The sequence below is a fragment of the Aythya fuligula genome, chromosome 4, assembly GCF_009819795.1.
Source record: "Aythya fuligula isolate bAytFul2 chromosome 4, bAytFul2.pri, whole genome shotgun sequence".
Lineage (NCBI taxonomy): Eukaryota > Metazoa > Chordata > Aves > Anseriformes > Anatidae > Aythya > Aythya fuligula.
The window spans coordinates 5700903-5722021 of record NC_045562.1 but is presented as its reverse complement, the minus strand read 5'-3'; the positions used below and the strand labels follow the sequence as shown (position 1 = coordinate 5722021).

The window sequence follows — 21119 nt, the reverse complement described above, 5'->3', positions numbered from 1 at the left end:
AAAATTATTATTAAAAAATTAAAAATTATTTAAAACTATTTAAATTCAAATTATAGCTGAAATCTACAGATGTGTAATATTTAAATACTAAAAATGGCTGTATTATTCAAAAACAAAGTGTTGAACCTGTTAAATATTAGGTATTTTTAATTTGAAAGATAACCTGGCTTCTCATTCTAAATATTAGCTGCAGCAGATACTGAACACTTCCTACCTTTCCTACCAGAGGAACAAGGAGCGAGGGACACATTCAATCTTATTTTCTTACAGGCATTCTATTCTTTGGGCTTACAGTCCTTTTCTGAGTACCTGCACAAAGGAGAAGGAACCATTAAGCTGGGATTAAATACAGAACATCACCCAAAGTGTTGTAGTGGGTATGGCCCAATATCCACTAATGAAAGACAGATGCTTGAAAAAGGAGCACAGGAAATATGGTAAAATCCATCTCTGGTGTATTCTCTCAGCCTCTCTTAACCAATAAATTAGGAATTCCACGAGTTCAATACTGTTGATCATACATTGTGGTAACAGTCAGAAACTCAACTCTTCTACAAAGCTTCCATAAAGAAGGATTAGATAAATCCTTCTTTATGACTATTTTTACACTTTTGGCTTCTTCTGGCAACAAATTCCACAACTGAAGGATGCACTTTTGGGAAAATAGGGTATGTTCTGTTTTGGTTGTCTCTTTTTCCATGCTGAAGTCCTGGAAACACAACACCTTATTCTGTTTTGTACCCTGTGCATCTTTTTTTTTTTTGGTACTATAAAGCTCTTGTATTGTATTCCAAATGTACCAAACAGGTTATTTCTGTTATGGTAGAACTTGCTTTGTTCACTTCTTCCCTTACAATCACCAACACCCTGTGGGGCTTATCTGGCTGCTCTTAAGTTTGGGAATGATGTCTTGTCTATCAATGAATTCACCACTGAATATGGTTAAAACTGGTTCTCCAGGGTCCCATACACACCCTTCCATAGTGAATTTCTATGTCTTTGAGTATCGTAAGGTCTTTCTCTTTAGCCAAGCAAACAACCAAAAAATGGATCACAGTGGGTGATTTTGTATTATCAGCATGCCGGTGTTTACTCACCACGCCTCTGTGTTTCTGCACTACTTTACAAGTCACCTGAATATCATAAGCCTTGCCAGACATTTATGTAGAAATCCTCTGCTAGCAGAGAGACCTGTTTTTCTTTCTGATCCTTTACCCAGTCACTGCATCAAATGTCTTAGATTTTTAGTGTCAAAAACTTCTTGAAAACGTCAGTACAGTATGCTGGCATTAGACCTAAGAAAGCCCACATATATCAGTAAATTGTAATTTTGTAATTCTTTTTTTTTTTTTTAAAGACAAATCGTAACTACGATAAAGGGAGCTGAATGGTGCCTTTCCTTCCCCATGTTCTTTTCACTCATCACACTTTCCCATTAATGTTCTCGAAATAACAGTTGCAGTAAGGTAAGACTAAAACTTGCTGGAGATAACATCAGCTCCAGAGATGCTAGCTTCTGAAAATTCAGAATGAAATATTTTGGCCATCACACAGATGAAGACAAAGACTTCTTTCTTCAGCGCCTTCCACAAGGTCTCATCTTCCGCAGCATCAGTTCAAAAAAACAAAGAAACAAACAACCAACAAACCAACAACAGATTAAAAAAAAATAAAAATCATTTCGCCTGTGATCTACAGAGAATATTCATGACCTGGGTTCACAGCCTTCTCAGCAACCTCTTCTCTCCTCTCACAACTGTTTCAGCTTTGGAAATCTCTTGTGACAAAGAAAAAATAAAATAAAGTTAGTTGCTGCCATGTTCTTATTTGCCAAACTATAAACTGTTCATGGTAGAAAATCCTCAAGTAAGGCATATGATAATTGTATCTTCCAGAGCAGATCCTTCTTACCCTAACAGCGAGGTCATACTGTGTAAACCACCGTGTCAGGCTATGCTCTAACAAAGAGCAAAAATAGTGTCAAATTTACAATAAAAACTAATGTATGACTGTAACCAGGTGAGCAGGTCTTTGTCATTCTGTTTGTTTTACAAAATATATTTTATACCCCAAGTGTCACAACATTTTCTAAACTTGAAAAATGTAGAAACAGAAGTGTAAAAGCTTCTTCCTCCCTTCTGTCTAGAGTAAATCCTTCCAACTTCCCATTTAATGTCAGAGCCATCCTTGTCAGTCTTAAATTATAAGAACTGCTTTTCCTGGATTAAAGATACTATTTTCAAATAGCATTCTTGAACTCGTTTATTATCTTTTCCTAGAATCCCTCCACACCTCCCCCATATGATTTTTGGAGTAACGGAGCTGACATTCTAGGAAAGTTAACCTGGGATTTTTAGGGGAAGAAATACAGTGGTGGTTTTTTGTTTGTTTTAAAACATCTCCTGAAACTTTGTCTGAATCACATTTATTCTTAGCTTACTGCCAACAGAGATGTTAATTCCTGTCCCTACTGGTGCTTTCAAAACTTTTGGCTTCTTATTGCAAAGTAATTTCCACATCCCGTAGTGGACTGTCGCCTTATGCCCTTTGCAGAACCCTGCTTTCACTCATCTACAGCACTTGGATCCGTTTTAGTTTGGAAACAGGATTGCTATCTTCAGTAACAGGCCTCCAAAAAGTCTGCACCACTAGCTGAAAGAATTGCGAATAAACCAAACAGAACTTCACACCTCCAATTAGAGTACATTCATAAAACAGTAATTTCTCTAGACTAGTTTTATATGAAAATTACAACTACCTTGTTTCTTTTTAAGATGTGAGCTAGTAACCTGGATAAACACTAGCATTTGTGGAATACAGGATCTATTGTCATAAGATAGCATTGTAAAAAAAAAGTTTGGGGTACACACAATTTTTTCAGAAACAGTTGCATTTGCCATGTTTCAGGAAATTGGATGTTAAATTCTCCACATAGGAGTATGCCTTCTCCACTTCTGCAGCATATGATACACTTTGGACTGACTGAGCAGCAGCTCTTACAGTGATCTCCAGTCTAGGACATATCTTTATTTCCAATCCAGATGAAAAATGCTTTCTCCAAACAACAACAACAAAAAAGTAGGTCACAAGATACAGCAATTATTCTTCAAAATAAAAGAGAACACATTTTTTCCTTCTTTGATATACAGGACACAACTTCAGCTCATTACTTTCAATATTCACAGTAAAATACCTTTGAAAAATAATCTATTTAAGTGCAGCTTCAAGCCATCACTTGCCAGTTTATTTCATTCTGCAGAAAAATTTCTAAGAAACCAAATGCCAGCTGAGTTTCTCTTTCTCTGTGCAGATGAGCTCAGCCAGTTGCATAATACATCATTGCTGAAAGAAGTTTTGTAGAAAACCTTAAGATTCACATTTTCCATCTGTGCCAGCTGAAGCTCTTTATCAAAGAATAAGTGTAAAATACCTCTGCTCTTGATCTGCAGGTTAAGACAACTGATCATCCAGAGAGGTTGTATAGTGAAAATAACATAATGCCCTTTGAGTTCAGGATATGCACGCTGAACTTTAAGACTTGCCTACTCAGACAGGTCGTCCCAGACATTTACAGTCACTTATATTTGTGGAGAAGGAACAGTGAGGAGACCAGTTGGCTTGATCTTGTTGATTCCTCCATCTAGAATGCAGACCCGTGGGTATTTATTCTTCACTAGATGAGCTGCAAACTGAAGCAGATATATAATTAACATGCTGTGTATCATAGACCATAAGTCAAAATGAAACGCTTTATGTTATGAAAACCAAGTTAAACAAAAGAAAGCTTATAAGATTCTAGAAGTTCTTCTTTGCACCAACCAGTCCCACAAAGGAATCCAGGCCTGTCTGTTGCAACAGCTGGAAATAGTTTGGTGGTTGTGAAAATGTCATACCTGAACCTTACTCATTTTTGCTCAGGCAGGATTTTACCTCACTGTTACAGAATTGTTTAATCTTGGAGTAATCTCTGCAACGCCTCTCCTCAAAGTGGGAAATATCAGGTATTTTCCACTAGGACAATCTAACTCCTAGATGTTCCCAAATGTACAAGCACCACCGTTTGATGGTATACTCATTTGTTTACCTGTCAAAGTTGTCCAGCATGACTTGATTTCACAGATGTCAGACACTAACTGACACTCTTTCACTAAGCAAGTTACATGGGGTGAGCAACCCCCCACCTTCCGCAGTCCTTGAAACCCTCTCCCCAGGTAATTCATTCCATAAACCCAACACGGCAGTTGTCAGTTTCCTTGTAGCATCTTGATGAAAAATTGCTACACCGCTGAAAGAACATTATTTCGTTCATTACATGTCAAACTTGCCTTCTAAATACTGATTGCAGTACATTAAAAAGCAAGTCACTAAAAATGGATTAATTGGAGAGAATCCACAGCAATTTTACCTTATTTCCAATACCTGCGAGAAAGACTGGCCTGCCATTCCAATCTTGCAAATTGTTGCTTTATACCAGGTTGACAAATTAGTACCACTTGTAAAAACAGTAAGTGCTTCCAAATGGGCCATGTAAAAGAGTCGTACTTCCCTTTTCGACTCTTTAAAATGATTCATGATACTATTGCAGAAACCAGTGCAAGCATGATGTCAAATAACTACCTCTCCAGAAACAACATTACCAACTAAAGAACAGCAGCAGGCACCCTGTCCAAACTTGGTACAAGGGATTTCCTCTTACATTCACTCTAATTGGCTGTGATAGCGTAACAGATACTAAGGCAGAACACGATGTGACTACCTGATTGAGTACAACAACTGAAATAATCTCTTTAAAAGGGAAGTGTTCACAGTAGCAAAGTTTTAACCTCCTTCCATAGCCAGAAATTTTGCTTCATATTGAAGGTATTTAATATAGAGAATTAATTTCTGTACATCTACCTGTCAAAACAGCTCCTGTATTATTCTCTTTCTGTTTCAGGACAGATTTAACCAGGCAGTGAGCAACCAGTATATGATCTGTGACCACTGAGGACTCGTGGCAGAGTAAGAGCTCAAGGCAGAATAAGAGGCTGAAGTGGATCAGTCAGGACATTTTGGCTGTCATGTCTGTTTGGAGTACTTGCCTAAGGAAGACCAAAAGTAGGTTTGATCATCTCTTCTCTTACTAGTTTGAGTCAGTCAACTCAGGATTCAAAGGATCAAAGGGGGTGGGGGAGGGAACAACACAAAATCCCCACAATACCATCAAACAATCAAAACAGCTAACATTACAGTTAATCCATATACAGATGCCATTTTGCATGAGAAAAGTAAATGCCATGCTTCCACAGAGGCTCTCTGATGCAGAAGCAGTATAATTTGCACAGACATTGCACTAGGAAAGTCCAATTACCTTTCACTATAATTACAGTCCATAAACGTGGTGTACAGTAAAAGAGGCAAATATATTTCCCTTTGTCAACAACAGTGTTCAGCTGTGCATGCCACGAGCTCCAAAAATAGTATATACAGTGAAATACTCCTACTACGCATCTCTGCTTCATACATTCATATCTGTCACTGCACAGTGCTCTCCACCTGTGACTAATGGATGATGCTCTGCCTTGGACTGCATCCAAAGCTGCTCACAACTGGCAGAAATGAAAAATGACAACAAGCGTTCGGGCTGACAGGAAGCAGTATGTTGTTGGCAGAGTACAACGTCCCCTGTGTCAGAAGAGAGATTCCATTTCTGAAAATGAACTGTAAACGTTCCTCCAAATTATTCCAGGCTCTAGCCATATTATAATTACCATTCCATGTAATCTGAAAATATGCAAACAATTATTTTATATTTAGGGTTTGAGCACTAAGGCCTGTGTCCCACCATATTTTAGAACTGCTTTAGTAACCAAGGTATGGTTAAAAATAACTTCTGTTTACTGCTCATGACAAGATTTCCTTACAATCTTATGGTGAAGAGTCTCACTTTCTCAAGCAGGCGTCACGAAGCAAGCACTGCAGAATCTGTGGCTGTTAGCAAATGGCAGGTAGAAAGCACAAGAGACATGATAAGAAGATACACCACAAGATGAACTGGCTTTTTTTTCCCCCTTAAGTTGTCACAGAACTGTCTGCAGTTGTCCACACAGCTTCTGTGAGAAATACAGCTCAAAATATTGTATCTGAACATCCAGACGGGGAAAATTCAGCGAGCAGAAAATGTATTAGTATTGCATTACTGTTGATACCTCACTACCATGAGAATTAGCTGCACGGCAGTGGCGCAGTGGCTTATAAATTGCTATATGGTGAGAGCTGCCATCAAACTCCAAATATCAGCCTCCGTGAACTCTGCAAATACATCTGCCTCCGAAAATGCACTGTGGCTCCACACTGCAAACAAGAGAAGAGTCAAGATTTAACTCACAGGTTAATGGGATTTGATCCAATTAAAGACATTCACACTTCAACTTCCATGTTCCTACGTTGTGTTACACAAAATAGAAATAACTTTTGGTAAAGAGTAGATTTAGAAGAAGCCATCTAACTAGTGTAATAGCCTTCCTCCCTAATTAAAGCTTTGACTTTTTATAGTTTTGTTCTAGTATATGTTTGTGCCTTCCTCTCCCAGAGGGAGGAGTCCGTCTGTCGCAGACAAGAAGAGGAGCTTGTTCACCATGTTTCCCAAATGTTCCACTACCACCTGCTATCTTTCCCTGCCAAAATATCCTGTTGAATTCTGAAAATACTGCAGCTAGTATTTTCAGAACTGAAGCCAGTATTTTCAGGACACACGAAGTGTTGTGTCTGGCACATGCACTGATGTAGAGGCACGAGAGGAAGGGCTATCTGAAATAGCTACACAGACTTCCTCCCTTCATGTTCTTCATTTATGCTGAAATATCAGTAACCTACATCCAAGAAATTAAGAGAGAGAAGGAAAAAAAAACGGTATTTCCCCCAAAAGTTGAAAGAATCAAGAAAGCAAGCCCAATGTGCTCTTCTGAATTTATACCACAGACTATTTCTGAAGCAGAAACTGTCACCTTGGACTTAACGCCTGGGCTCTGTTTCCTTTAGGAGTGCTATCTTAAAGCGTCAAACCAGAAACTAAAGAACAGGCACCTGAATATACAGTTGCATTCCACTAACTTGATTTACAGAGGTGGTATTATGACAGAAGATAATATGAGGAGCTGAGGAAGTGAGTTACATCAACTTTAGCAACCTGTAAACCACCTACACTGTAAGGAGAGATTTATTGAAACATACAAATGTAGTTCACAGCTAGATTTCTATTATACAGGCTGATTTTAAAAAGAAACGAACCTCAGTCATTTAGAAGGTGATTATGCTTTCTCAGCTGTACAAAGTGCCTGCTCTGACATCACTTCTGTTTCCCCATACCACCATTGGATCACAGTCCTCTGTAGCGCTTTTGTTTCCGACAGAACTACGAAATACTGGACCCTTTTTTGGGGGGAAATGGTGTTACTGCTTATCTGCAGGAGAGGAAAAGATTAGAAAGATGCCAGAAGACTTTAAGCTTTTTCCTTTCTGTCTTAGGTGGCCTTTCCTCAAAACGCAGTTTCCAAGAAAGTTAGGTTACTGTGTTTTTACTGGCTGCATCTAGAATTTAAACTGAACTTCCTTTCGCTGTTTTCACAGAAAATATTATATATGGAAGGATGAATATATAAGCAATCTGTTTAACAGCTCCTGTGCCACAGCTTTGGTGAAGGTTTTGGAAACACCATTCCCCTATTACATAATACATCAATCACCTCCACATAAAACATCCTTCCTGGTGAGTACAACTGAGACAGAAAATTATAATTTACATATGAAAGCAGTAAGCTAAGACTTTTTCACTCACAAAATCAGGCTTTCAAAAACACAGGCAAGATCAAAGCAAATTTGTATCAAAAGCCGGGTAAATATTAAACATTTTACCCTGTATGGGTGTTGCTCCTGATACAAACAGCATGACAGGACCGCTCCTTTAAGTACCATTAAATATCAAGAACCTTAATAATCTGCACAGTTTAAAACGGGAAACTGATATTCACCAAAGGAGCATTTATCAAAATGTTTCGACTCCTCTGTTCCAAGCAGTAAAATCACAGCTTTCAAGTGTGCTGGGCGTATTACACTAGGCACATCACACTTTCAGACTGTCTGCAGCAAAGAGCCTTAATAACAGCACACAGCTTGAGCAGCATTGTTCCCAGCTCCCTTCAGGGCAGCCACAGGGGTTGTTCCGTACACATTATTCACTTTCACAGACATTCCTGTGACAGGTAGTGATTAAAGGGCAAGCTGGGAGGGAAGGAGGAGTAACTTACTGTACCAGGCTATCAAAAAGGACTGCTGTGACCAATGTTATCGGGGTATAGGTGTAACATCGTACACCAAAGGAGTCAGAAGAAAGGGAGGTACATGAGAAGCTGGAAGAGATGTTAACCAAATTCTGTGGTATTGCCATCCACTATCATAAGATTGTTGGTTTTTTCCTTTGTAATCACATATTGGACAAACCCATCAGGGAGTGCAGTCTGCTTTGCTGTATGATTTCAGTAAAGAGTTAGCCAATCTGAAAGCACATCATGGTCATCACAGCTTCTTAAAATTATTATTTATTTAAACCAACCCTTTCCACGTGTCAGAAAGCAGACCCAGCACAAGATTAATTTTAGTCAGGTTCTTCTTCTATTAAAAGGTTTCAGAGAAGTGAAAAGGCACTTTAACACCAAGGTGAGAGAGAGTTACCTGAAGCTTCCCAAACCAACAAAACAGTGCCTGGCTAACAGTTACGGTACGAAGTACAAAACACAAGGAGCACAACTTCACACAGACACATACTATGATTAAAAAAAAAAGAAAAAAAGGAAAAAGAGAACTTACTCTAGTAAGATCAAAAAAAAAAAATCTTCCCACACAGACCTGGCCAACAAGGAACACTTTCCATTCCATCAGTCCAAAAATACAGCAGAAACTTTAAGGACTCAAATGCAAAGATTTGAAAATAAGCCTAGACAAACAGATATTTAATAGCTGGTTTTGGGATAGATTTTACTGAGGAAGTACGAGCAAAGACTCGCATTTCTCCACGTAGAAACTTTTTAACACCTGCATGTTTAATCTTCCATTTAGAAATGTAATATTACACACAAACACACAAAACAGCTGAGAGTGAGAACCTGAATGAAAACTCATCTGTAGAGTTTTAGCTGCTGTTAACAGCTTATACTGACCAAAATATAAGCAATGCACCCAATACAGCTGAATAGACTGTACAATTAAACTGCAAAAAGCATACCTATTCTATTTTTTGATCAGAAAATAGAAAAGCTGTTAGTGAAGGGACACATAACACATGTGGCCTGAACATAAAAAAGAGTGCATGAGCCTCTCTCTTTCCCCTTATGTATGCAAAGAAATTCTGTTCACTTCACTTTATTCTTCACTTTATTTTTAGGATGGCTTTTTTGTAAAATTGTCTAAAGTCTGTCCTAGATGTGGAGAAATGTTTAAAGAAATGCTTGGAAGTATAAAACCTTTCTTCGCACTTTGCTTTAATTTTTAGTAACACTACCCAAATTGAAGTCGTGTTTTTTAACTAGATGGACAGCTGATGAGGCAGCCTACAGCAAATCAATATAAAAACTGCCAGCTTTTAGACATTATTGATGGCAAACCTACACGGCCAGTTTTGTCCTGTTTCCTCTTAAACTCCAAGATGTAAGTCCTCGACCCTCCCTCCAAATGCACACAGAATTACAACAGCATAGCACAACTGCTGGCTTGCAGCCCAAGCGCCTTTCTTGGGCTGTGTGAAGAGCAGTGTTCTGGCAACAGCAGCTGGGCTAACTTTCTGCTGATTAAGAAAAAAATAAACATGTGTACATGTTACAAAAACAAAACCAGACTAAACAAAATACAGACTTAACGGAATAAAATAATGAAGATTATTTAGCATGTCCTAGGTAGAGACACCCAGCAGGACTGCTGCTGATTAACGAAGCCTATCTCTTCTTTAAAGGTGGCAAAAAGACACCTGATGATGCCACTAGGCTCTGAATCTAAACCCAGACTCCACGGTGCTGCCTTAACAACTCAACCAGATGAAAGAGCCATTCTGGGAATCATAAGGAGCCCTTCCTTTTTTACAAAGAGAAAATACCTTCAGCTTTCATCCCATTTGCTCAATTGCTTTTCTGCTAAGCAACAAGGAAATTTTTGTTAATAATTTAATAATTTTTAATAATTTACAAGGAAATTCAGAATACATTAGATAGATAGTGAAAACATCTCAATAAATTAATTGTCTAATTTCTATTTATTTTCACTCCAAAATTTCCACTCCAAAATTTTCAGGGGGCCCTTCTAAGTAATTGTATTTGTCTTCAGAAGCATGAACTCATCTGCCTTTTAGTATGCTACATAACACCTAGTTTTCAGACAACCCTATGAAATCTCATGGGTTTGCATTTGTTTTTTACAGCAGGTTTATAAGAAGAAACAAGCTGGAACATGCGGGGACTTGCTTCTTTGGCAAAGCTTCTTTAAAAGGCCTTAACAAAAAAAAACAACAAACAAAACAAACAACACAGAAGTTAACAACAACAACAAAAAAGCCAACAATGAAACACCACCACAGCGGTAACTAGACACTTTTACCTATGCATCTCAGCCTTCATATAATAAGAAGCACATCTCTGCAGTGTGCCGAGACAATCAAGAACAAGAACACAAACACAAGGAACTACAATATGGGTCCGAACATGTATTCTACTGCATTCAGCTTTTTAACAATGAGAAAAAAAAAAAAAAAAAAAAAAAAAGAGTATGAGTGGATGGAGAATACATTTTAGTTTTACATTCTCTGGACTTTTTTTTAAAAAAACAAACAAACAAACAAAAAAACCACTTTTGGTATCAGTCTCCCAAGTACCATAAAATAAATGTTTTCTATTATCTTTTTACCTTTACCCAACATTTTTAAGCAAGAGGAAAGATTTTATGTTAACAGATCAGCATCTACATTTAGAGAAAAATGTTACTTCCCCATAGAAAGAGCTGCTGTTGTTTTTTTTTTTTTTTTTTTTTCAGGCTAGAACTGTGTTATACAAAAAGAATCTTGAACTTGACCCTCTCCCTCTTGCCTTGAAAAAGGTCAGTAAGATCTCATGGAAATCCTGCACCACTTGCCTTTGCTTTGGAGCTAGTTCATACATTTTAACTATTAGCTACTCTGTGACACAATGAGACAGACAACTTTGCTTCATTGACTTGTAGAAATTGTCTAGACAATGTATTTATAGCAACATAACTTAGCCAGATTTTAAACAAAAGTAACAATCACAAGTTAAAACATTCCCATTTAGAATTCATTAGCTTACTATACAGATTTCTTTAAGTTTCAGCATACAGCTTGCCTGCATTTTTTTTTGACGGCAAGAAATAAATGAGTTTCTAGTTATTACACATATTAGAGTTCTATAAACTTTATTCTATTAAAGCATTTCATTAAAAAACAAAACAAACAAACAAAAAAAACGTAACAAATTTATCTTAACTGTACCACACAAGAAGCAGTAAGTCAGGGTCAAAACTGAGCTGCTGCAGCATGACTTGATATCAGATAAGTTATTTCTCCCATCCTAGTTTCAGTTTTCATCACAATAATACAGTCAAAAAGTTGCAAATGGGAGCAGAAAATACCACCTCGAAGTTGGCTAAGGAATGGGAAATGAAGAAATAATGTCACCCTTCCCCAAAACCCAAACTAATGCCTTTCCTACGTGTCTGTAACTATGGTCTACCTTTTCACACACTGTATCTCAGATTTCAGAAATGACAAAAGTCAGGGGAGACAGATTAATGAGCACCAAAATGCTATTTGCTGTGCATGAAAAAAAAACAAAAACAAAACCAGAAAGTGCTCCTCTTGAGCACTTGACCATTATACTGCCAACTGTAACGATTCTTTGTCTGGATTGGAATTTTCACGGTACTCGTATCAGTGGATGTGGGAAAGGGAAATTTAATTCACTTAAGAGATGCTGCTGCTTAACGTATTTAAGTTAACAATCAAAACAGAATCTGGCTGGTTAATTCGAGCATAACACCTTTTATATGGTCTTGAGAGACGAACAAGTTTCTGCTCTGCTAACAAGTGCCTGGGATCCCCCAGGAGAAGAAAGGCCAGCACAACGGGAGAACCAGCCTTTAGGAAGGGACGTGCTGCAGAGCACAAGCGCCTGCCAAGCACTGCTGCACCATGCCCAGTGCAAGTGCCTCTCTGCGACACCATTGTGCTGCTAACAGTGCATTCATAAGGTTCTCATGCACCAGACAACCTATTCATTTAGCTTTCAAGGCGAGTAAATTAAGTTGCTTAACAAGTAGGATTACCCAGTTTTAATTCTGTCTGAAGGAAGTGTTCTGCTAAAGCCAGTCTGGGGCACTGCTGGCTGCTTTGTCTTCTTCTGGAGCGGGGCCACTGGGAAGTTTTCTCTTTTCCCCTCTTGCCTATCAAGTTCTAGACAGCTTTTTCTTTCCAATTTAAATATTTTATCATCTGGCACCAAATCAAATACACGAGACAGAAAAGAAGTGTGAAAATGGAAATAAAAGGAGCTTTCTACAAGTCTGTTCAATACACTCAATGTTGCCTTTTTTCTTTTATTACTTCTATGGTGCTAAGCAGATTACTAATATGAAATGTAATTGAAAGATTCAGTCTCCTAATTACAAATAGCCTTATAAATCAATAATATTTTTGGATAATTCTGACACCCACACAGCCCTGCATAAACTTAAGTAACACATTTGGAGGTGCCAATCTCTGTATTTTTAGTAGAGTAAATATCAGTCAACACTTCTGAAAAATTCTCCTTTATGGTGAAGAAAAAAATTTGTGGCTAATTCATATTCAACTGGAAATACATAATTCTGTTTAGAAAAGACATATTTTATTCTGAACATCTCTTAGCAACACTAAGAGATGTTCAGATGTTACTATGTTATTTGGATAATACTGTTTTTGTTTCCACACATTCATACTATTAGATTACTTTGCAAAAATTCAAGACAGCAATAGTTATTATTTTTGTCTAGTCTCAAGCTAGGTATTTTTGGATTGGTTACACTCACAAATAGCAGCAGACAGTTCCATGCAACCTGTGCAGAGTAAAACTGAAACTGGCCTTAAAAACAAAACAAAAGAAAACAAAAACAATCAAACAAACAAAAAACTTACAAAAGTAAGGACCTCTAAGTTCTAGCAACATGGTTTAATTGAGGTTGTTATTTATATATATATATATATATATATATGTATATACACACACACACACGACTGTAAATATATGTATAATATATGTATATTTACAGTTGTATGCAAACATGGTAACAATTGTCTCAGATGTAGCAAGACTGCTTAGTGATAAGGCATATTCCTTATACATGGCTGAAGTGCTTGGACTCGCTAAGAACACGAAGTTGTGTAGAAGTGCATAGCAAAGAAAAAGTTTGATTTTCCATTTAATGAAGCATTTCAAAGCTAAAACAAATCCAAGATTGCATTAGAAGTGTCACTATGTTATATGAGAAAAAAATCTGCTCTTCTTAGCTACAGTGTAACCCACAACCCATACTGTAAAGCCTCTGTCCTTTCTTTCCTACAGATACTTGTTTCAGGTTGATTTTTATTCTGTTCTAGGCACTTACAGTGTTTCTCTGTTTCAGATTCAACATTTCTGACTGGTCCTGCAAAAAAAACTCCCAGAAAATGACTTGCTAGTATGTGGGTTATCTTCCATAAAGACAGTCATTACTGAAAATGAAAGCATTTTGTTTTTTCTGTTCCCATTCCTCAGGAGGTTAGCAAATAGTAAGACTCTTACTGAGATAAATTAGGATGTTCAGTGATTTAAAATGTAATTATTGAAAGCTGCTGCATAGCCCACCATCAAAGGTGTCAAGTGTCCATTAAATCATCTCCATTTGGCACTTAGCATTTTATGCATTTTGTATTTATTCCACTGAGGGGCAATTTATGCATTCAGCATTTAGTGAGCCATTGTGATTATTCAAATTGATTGATTTCATGTTGAAATATTTATCATGGACTTACCCAAGTCTAATACAGAAACCTAGATACTCACGGACTGAAACCATTTGATGTGCTGTACAGTCTGTTTTATACCACCTCTGCTACTGTTTAAAAATAGGGTACATATCACAAGTTCATTTTCTAAATGATGAAACAGGTTAATGAAAGAAATTTCTCATGCTACTTACAACTCCCTATATGCATAAAAAACACAAAAAAACATTTGTTATGCAGATGAGTTCTTGCTGTCTGAGTAAATAAGCTTAAGAGACTGTGGTGAACTAAAGGTATACTGAACCTAAAAGCACACCTTTGCAGTAAAATATGTTCACTTCACCAGAGACAAAGAATAGAAACAGAAATAATTCTATTTATTATTCTGCTGGTTCACAACACCATTAAAAATTTAAAGAAATTAGTAGGCAAATCCCAATATCCTCCCTATCTAGTCAAAGTATCATATGGAAGACAGCTGTATGAACCATTCTTCTCTTAAATGAGCAGAATTACCTAAGCTAAATGATTCTATAAAATTAATCAGTATGTTATTTCTTACTTGGAGAATATGAACTGTATCTTATTTCCCTTGGAGTTCAAATACAACATGCATGTTGCTCCCTACTTAACTTGTAGATAATTAATAACACTGCAAAAAGTAAATGTTAAACCCAAGTCACTTTTGAAAAATAGATCTTACTGATGCACGTTAGAAGTGATGTCACTTTCATAACATTCCAACATAAAGATTTTAAAGGTGAAAAAATGCTAAATAATTCACTTCAAAATGTTAACTTTCTCAGATGTTGACCACTGTAAATATTTCTGTCTAGAAGCAGAACCTCTCACCCCCCTGCCCCAAATCCTGTGGTGATACCCAGTTACTAATGCCTAAATTATCCAAACTTAGTATTTATGATTACTGTATGCATTAATTCCTGTGATGTATTTCTAAATATAAACATATATATTATATCAATAGACTTACAGCAGCTGTATTCTTCACTGCATTTCCTACGATCACCACAACTCTTCCTTTAAAGCTCTGGAGTGTGGCAGTTGCTGGGCACTGGATGAGATCTCCTTCCGCAGTAAATGCTGATGCAAATGGGACATTGATGCTGCCAGAAATGTGGCCACGGTTAAAGCTTAGGAAGAACAGTTAAGGACATCTGAAAGGCAGAGAAATGTGTGGCACGCGCATAGTTGTAAGATGAACCTGCTCTTCCTCCTGGCTGATGTGATACAACAATGCTGGTCTTTTGTCTTGGTATATTTTGACAAACCTCAGTTGCTACTTACACAGAGACAAAACAATTTCTGACACTACACAGAAAAATGGAGAGAATCAAGAGTTTCTTTCATAAAAGATACAGCATGGCACTACAGGAACTGATCTGTTAAATGCAACAGTACTAAGGACCCAGTATTCACAGTATGTACATTTCTGCGGGTTTTACTTCAATCCAGCTGCTCTAGTCCAATCACAGGAACCAAATATCAGTGAGCAGCTGAAGCATCCCTTCCAAAGGAGTTTCATGCAAATTTACTTAAAATGAGAACCATTACTAAATCAGGATTATTTGGAAATTTTCTTAAACTTCCTGCCAACTCCTCACAAGCCCCCCTATGATTCAGATCCAAAGGGCATCATTTATATTTACCTGCAATCCCAGTAGCAGTGAGCACATATTGGGTCTTACACAGAAAACAGTTCACATATGAATGCCAGCAATGCTGAGATGTTGTTAAATTGTGCTTTACTCTCAGAGGGTAATTGTTCAGTGAGATTTTCTGAACAAGTAATGAATGTAAAAGTCTCCTCAATAAAAATTCAGCTGAATCACTACTACTTAGCTTTTACTGAGTTTCCAAAAAGTGTCAAGACCTTAATAAACCTCTGAATTACTTTTATAGACAGTATGCACATTCATGGAATACTTCCTACCCCAACAGTAAATAAGAAAAGCTTTGAAGAGCTGGGAAACTGCAAGCTTGTGTGAAAATATACACAATGTCAAATATCCAGATTAGTCACCCTTTATTACCATACTTGCAGAAAGCTACTAGATTTGATTATATATCTTAGAATTCCTGTTTTTAAAGGAGCAGCCTTAAATGGAGGTAAGATTTAGCTGACTTAGGTTAATACTAGTATACATTTCTTGTGACTTCTGTAAGTCTCAGCTTTACGTTCATCATTACTATTGTGTGGGAAAAAACACGGCTCTGTTAAAACATCTGAAACAACAAAGATGATCACATACCATCCATAAGTATTATCAGTTTATTACTGTTTGGTAAGGGAAAATTATGACATCCCTTCCTTCACCATTTCAGGGGTGCAGGTACATCCCTCCCCACCCTTAATTTGTAACTGCATCGTTCTGATAGCTACTAATCAGGGTAAAAGGTCTGAAATGACATTTATTTACACAGAATGTGACTGTGGATATACTTAGCAGCTTATGCTCATGCTACTGAGTGTGCCTAAATGCTCAGAGTAACTTTTTTTTTTTTTTTTTTAAAGAAAAGCAATACATTTGCCAACATTATCACCTAACTTGACAAAGACTGTTTCTGTACTGCAAGAATAAGACAGTGAACACGTTATTCCTATGGTTTCCTATGTATATTCAGAATTGATGCCAGTTTAATAGTGTTCTACACACTGTAAGTTTCTTCTACAGCTGACATAAAAAATAAATCGTTTGTGGGGTAATTTTATTGCTGACTAGGCTGGTGTTTCTAAAATGACATTCCCTACCTCCTAACATCTGGAAGATTCAAGTCAACCCAATACTTAAACGGCAGGTTACAAGCAGAAGGAAGTAGGTCTTTCTGCAGCGAATCACACCTTACTCTACCACCATAGACTCCGACCATGCTGAAACAACACCGACATTGATTAAAATGTGCTTGAACTACCGAGATTTTCTCTCTCCAGCATGCCTCCTCGTTTATGAAATATAAAGTGAAAGACTGATTGAAGTTTTGTAATACGAAAAATTACCTCACAAAACCACTTCACAGCAGTCAAATGATTTCCAAATAATTGAAATTTTGAATCTACTCCACATGAATAGAATAGGATTAGTACAACAGTAGAGTAAAACCTATTATCAAGCTATTAGGAAGGCTACAGAAAAACTTAAACAAGCACCTTGCCTTTGATCTTGATTGTAATACAAATAAATCCATTACTGTACACAGATAATAGTCTTTCAGCACAATGATTATAGTCTAGGCATTTCATATTACTTGCTTTCCACCTGCTTTCTCCTTGATGATTTCTAGTAAGCAGCTTAAATAATTAACACCACAGTGATGCATGTTGTAATAAAAACATTATTTAACTCAGTAGTATCAAAGCTTTTTATACAGTAGCAATAACCTTTTAGAGCTTTTAATTCCAGGGCTTTCTCTTTTAAACTTTTTTCTCTTAATAGAGAAATGATCTCTTGGAACACAGCCTCAAAAAGAACAAAAAAAAAAAAACAAACAAAAAAAAACAAACACAGGAGAACCACATTTTCAACAGGCTAATTCCAGGAGAAAAATAGGCCACAGAAGTCTAGAAAACAGTCACACTGATGACATTCTACTTAATTGGAAACCTTAACTAATGAATGAAATAACTACATGCAAGCGATAGAAAAAAAAATATCTTTTTTTTTTTGTATTCCTTTGATCACTTCGTTTTATCTGTGCTGCAGCAGACCACATTACAGGTTCAAGTATGGCTTACAATAAGGTTATAACTCCCTGAAAATAAGAGTTTTTATCTAGAATAATCAAGTTATACTATCCTCTTTATTATGTAAATAATATATTTACACCTATTTAAAGTAAAAAGTAAAAATTGTATTTAAGTTTTTACTATATACTTTAGCTCAAATATTTAGCATTGGTTCACCATTAGAGGGAAATAATATCATCCATCTAAGAGCTTTAACAGTAACTGTACTTTTCCTTTTAGAAAGCATGGAAGCTTATAACTCTTGGACATTCACTTCATTGCCTAGTATTTATTCTTTTCTCATACACATGCAGTCTATTGTCAGGCACAGGAAAGTTTTTTCCCAGTGGCTGAATCTGTCACTGGCGATCTTTAATAAGCCAGACATACGTAATATGAATGCTCCTCCTTTTTTTGGAAGCAGAAGTTGGACTAAGACTCCCGATTCTTTTACGATTTTTCTACTGAGTACTGTTTGATCCTTACAAATTACAGCTTGCTACACAGCAAACTAAGAGTACACCTCCCTGCAAAAGCAACAATCTGCATCACCTTTACTATTATGAAAGGAGAAGTACTTAAAAAATGATATAAAACAAGTATATTCTCAGTACTCCCACAGAACATTAAAAGTTACCTTAAATAAAAACATGTAATTGTTCCCACTTTTAGATGGATGTTGATGAACATGCTTTTTCCTGGCAAAACACATCTGGTAAGAAGGCATCCCCCTTCCGAAAAACAAGTGAATCCAGCCCCTTAACTATGCCAATACAGAAAAACAATTAAAAAATTCCTCCATGAATGCAGTAGTATGTATTTGAAAAACAGAAGAGTATGGTGTAGACCGTGTAGCAATCCTGATAAAAATATAGCTTCAAGATATGTTTAAGCTGGTTACAAGCAAACTAGATGACAAGTTAGGACAGCCATTGGGCTACATTACCTGACAGTAGAGAGAAGGCTCTCAGTAGAGAAGCGACTTTCCACTGAGCTCATGTGCATTGCCAGTCCCTATCAACTCTTCTCCACTTCCCTTCCACTAACGTGGGAAGTCTCCCACTTTTCCGAAATACTGGTCATGTTCTGTGAGGAAGGTTTGCTAACAACACTTATCACAAAAAAACCCCAAGTGGTATCAAAGCACTTGTGCTGTTGGTACAAAGAGGCTTCATTACAACCACAGCCTCAAGCGCGAAGGCAAAAATACATCCCTACTCTTCTCTACAAACCAGGACTCCCTACAAAAAAAAAAAAAATAAATCAGCCTTCAGTTCTTCCGCTGTACCTGGACACATCCCTTCCCCCTTTTTTTTTTTTTTTTTTTTTTTTTTACCATTCCAATATTACACTGCCTGCAGACAAAGAGAAGGTAATTGATGCAAGCATGATTTGGCAAGACCAGCACTTGGATTTGAAGGATACTCTTCACTGTTACGAATGTCCACCACCAGCAGCTTTGGTTTGCTAGGCTTTGTTTTCTTTACAGGTGTTTTAGAATGACTAGGTCCCGTCAATTCACACAGGTCAATCAGATCTTCTGCTGAAATGCGCGGTGACACCTCTGCTTTCAGGTCATCCAGCTTGATAGAATCCCTAGACTTTAAAAGGAGAAAAAAAATATTAAAGGTGATAGAATTAAAGACATAGCATTCTTTGAATCATCTACTCATTTGACAACCTCAAAGTATAACAACCCAGTTAGATGGAAACTCTGAAATCATCAGAGTTGGACTATCCATACAGAGCAGTGTCAAATGCCTATCCAAGAAATACAGCCCTATTTTCTTTTGAAGTAGTTTGAAAATAAAATTGTTCAATGATCAGTGCAAAATGTTTTAATTTTTTCATTAACAAATCACAATTCACCTTGGCTGAGGGGCTCAGAAAACTCTCAGAACATTTCTCAGCATCAGAAGAAGTGAAGCAAACTGGCTGTGAAGCACCCTCTGAGAAGACAAGCTGAAATGGCTAAGGCTTAGAGAATGAAAGAAGGGTAGCACCTGGAGACTTGGCACAGAAACTGCAGGAACGCCACTGTAAGCTACAGAACTATCTAAACATCAGGTGCAACCTTCAGCCTGAAGATCAGACCAAGATCAGGACATCAGAAATGTTAGAAATAGTCCTGCACAACCCTTCTTGATCCTTCTGTCTCCATGTCTTGACACACGCGTAAAATGTCCTAAATCTTTCACTGTGTATTTTGAAACACCATGGAATTTCCCCAGTTTAAAACATAGAGAGTTACTTTTAAATAAAACCAAACCTGAAGAAAAAATAAAATATCATAACGCAAAAAAAATCTGTTCCTTTTTCTTTAGTAGGGTATCAAACCTGGTAATATTCCAACAACTACTTTAATAATACTTAAATTGTTTTTCATAAGAGAACCTTCATTGTGAATTATCTCAGAAATATTCCTAAGCAGTAACATTTCTGCAGTGCTTTTCTCAATTCATGTTCTTAAAAGCTCACACACTTCTAAATAAAGAAAAAAAAAATCCCCCTTATTTTTGTAAATAATAAAGAATGTAGATATCCTGTACTTTCATAACTGCCAACACATACAAAACTCTGAACCGCAACAGAAAAAATACAACCATCTTGTGATGAGCACATTGTAAAGTGTTTGAAGAAACTTTTTGTCCTTCCTTCAGGTTGTTTTACATGCTGAAACTACGTGCCATTACAACTACACTTGCATCCAAAAGAACTAGAGGGTCCTTCATTAACTGTTGAAAGTGCAAGTTTTGAGAACTTTCATACACTATGCAATTAAAAATACATCAGCATGCGCCATGGTGTTAAGGAGTTAATAAATTGCACTTATTTATGGTCTTCTGCAGGAAGATTTTATTTTCTGTTATTGCCACTGCCTCAATCTGAGAAATCACAGGTAAATTTTAAAGCAGCTTATTTTCATTATGCTTTAATCCAGCAGATACAGAGTTAACACGTTGGCTATGCATACAAAAAACCATTATGGAACTCAACTTACTCCAAGAGTTAGGTACATCAACGATAGGCTTATAAAGCGTTGTCATCTTACAACTCGACTGGTTTGTCTTGTGCAACTGTTAAAAGCTCCTATTGTGCAGAAGGTCAAACAGAGGCAAAAGTTGTTTATAACCAAGTCTACAGCTGTTCCCAGTGAGTTTTTCTGGCTTGTCAAGAGACAGGAACAAACAGAATAGCTAGGATATGTTACAGGGAGCATCTTCTGAAAGAACTTCAGACTGTGTTGTCTTATTCTTGAGGAAGAAGACGAACTAAATAGCCAATAATTTCATCATAAATGATGTGTTCATACACCCCATGGTT

The 21119-nt window shown here is 37.0% G+C and overlaps 1 protein-coding gene across 4 annotated transcripts in view; it reads right to left on the bottom strand.

The window, feature by feature from the left end:
• Positions 1–3007: 3007 nt before the first annotated feature.
• The window catches only part of TBCK (TBC1 domain containing kinase), a 103705-nt gene continuing 85593 nt past the window's right edge, over positions 3008–21119 (bottom strand). For all 4 annotated transcript variants that reach the window (XM_032186573.1, XM_032186572.1, XM_032186575.1 and 1 more), the window contains exons 25-27: positions 19221–19396; positions 15045–15204; positions 3008–3689 (exon numbers count right to left, since the gene is read on the bottom strand). In XM_032186573.1, the coding sequence (XP_032042464.1) occupies positions 3579–3689; positions 15045–15204; positions 19221–19396 (447 nt within the window). In that variant the 3' untranslated portion in view covers positions 3008–3578. The remainder of the gene's footprint in view (positions 3690–15044; positions 15205–19220; positions 19397–21119) is intronic.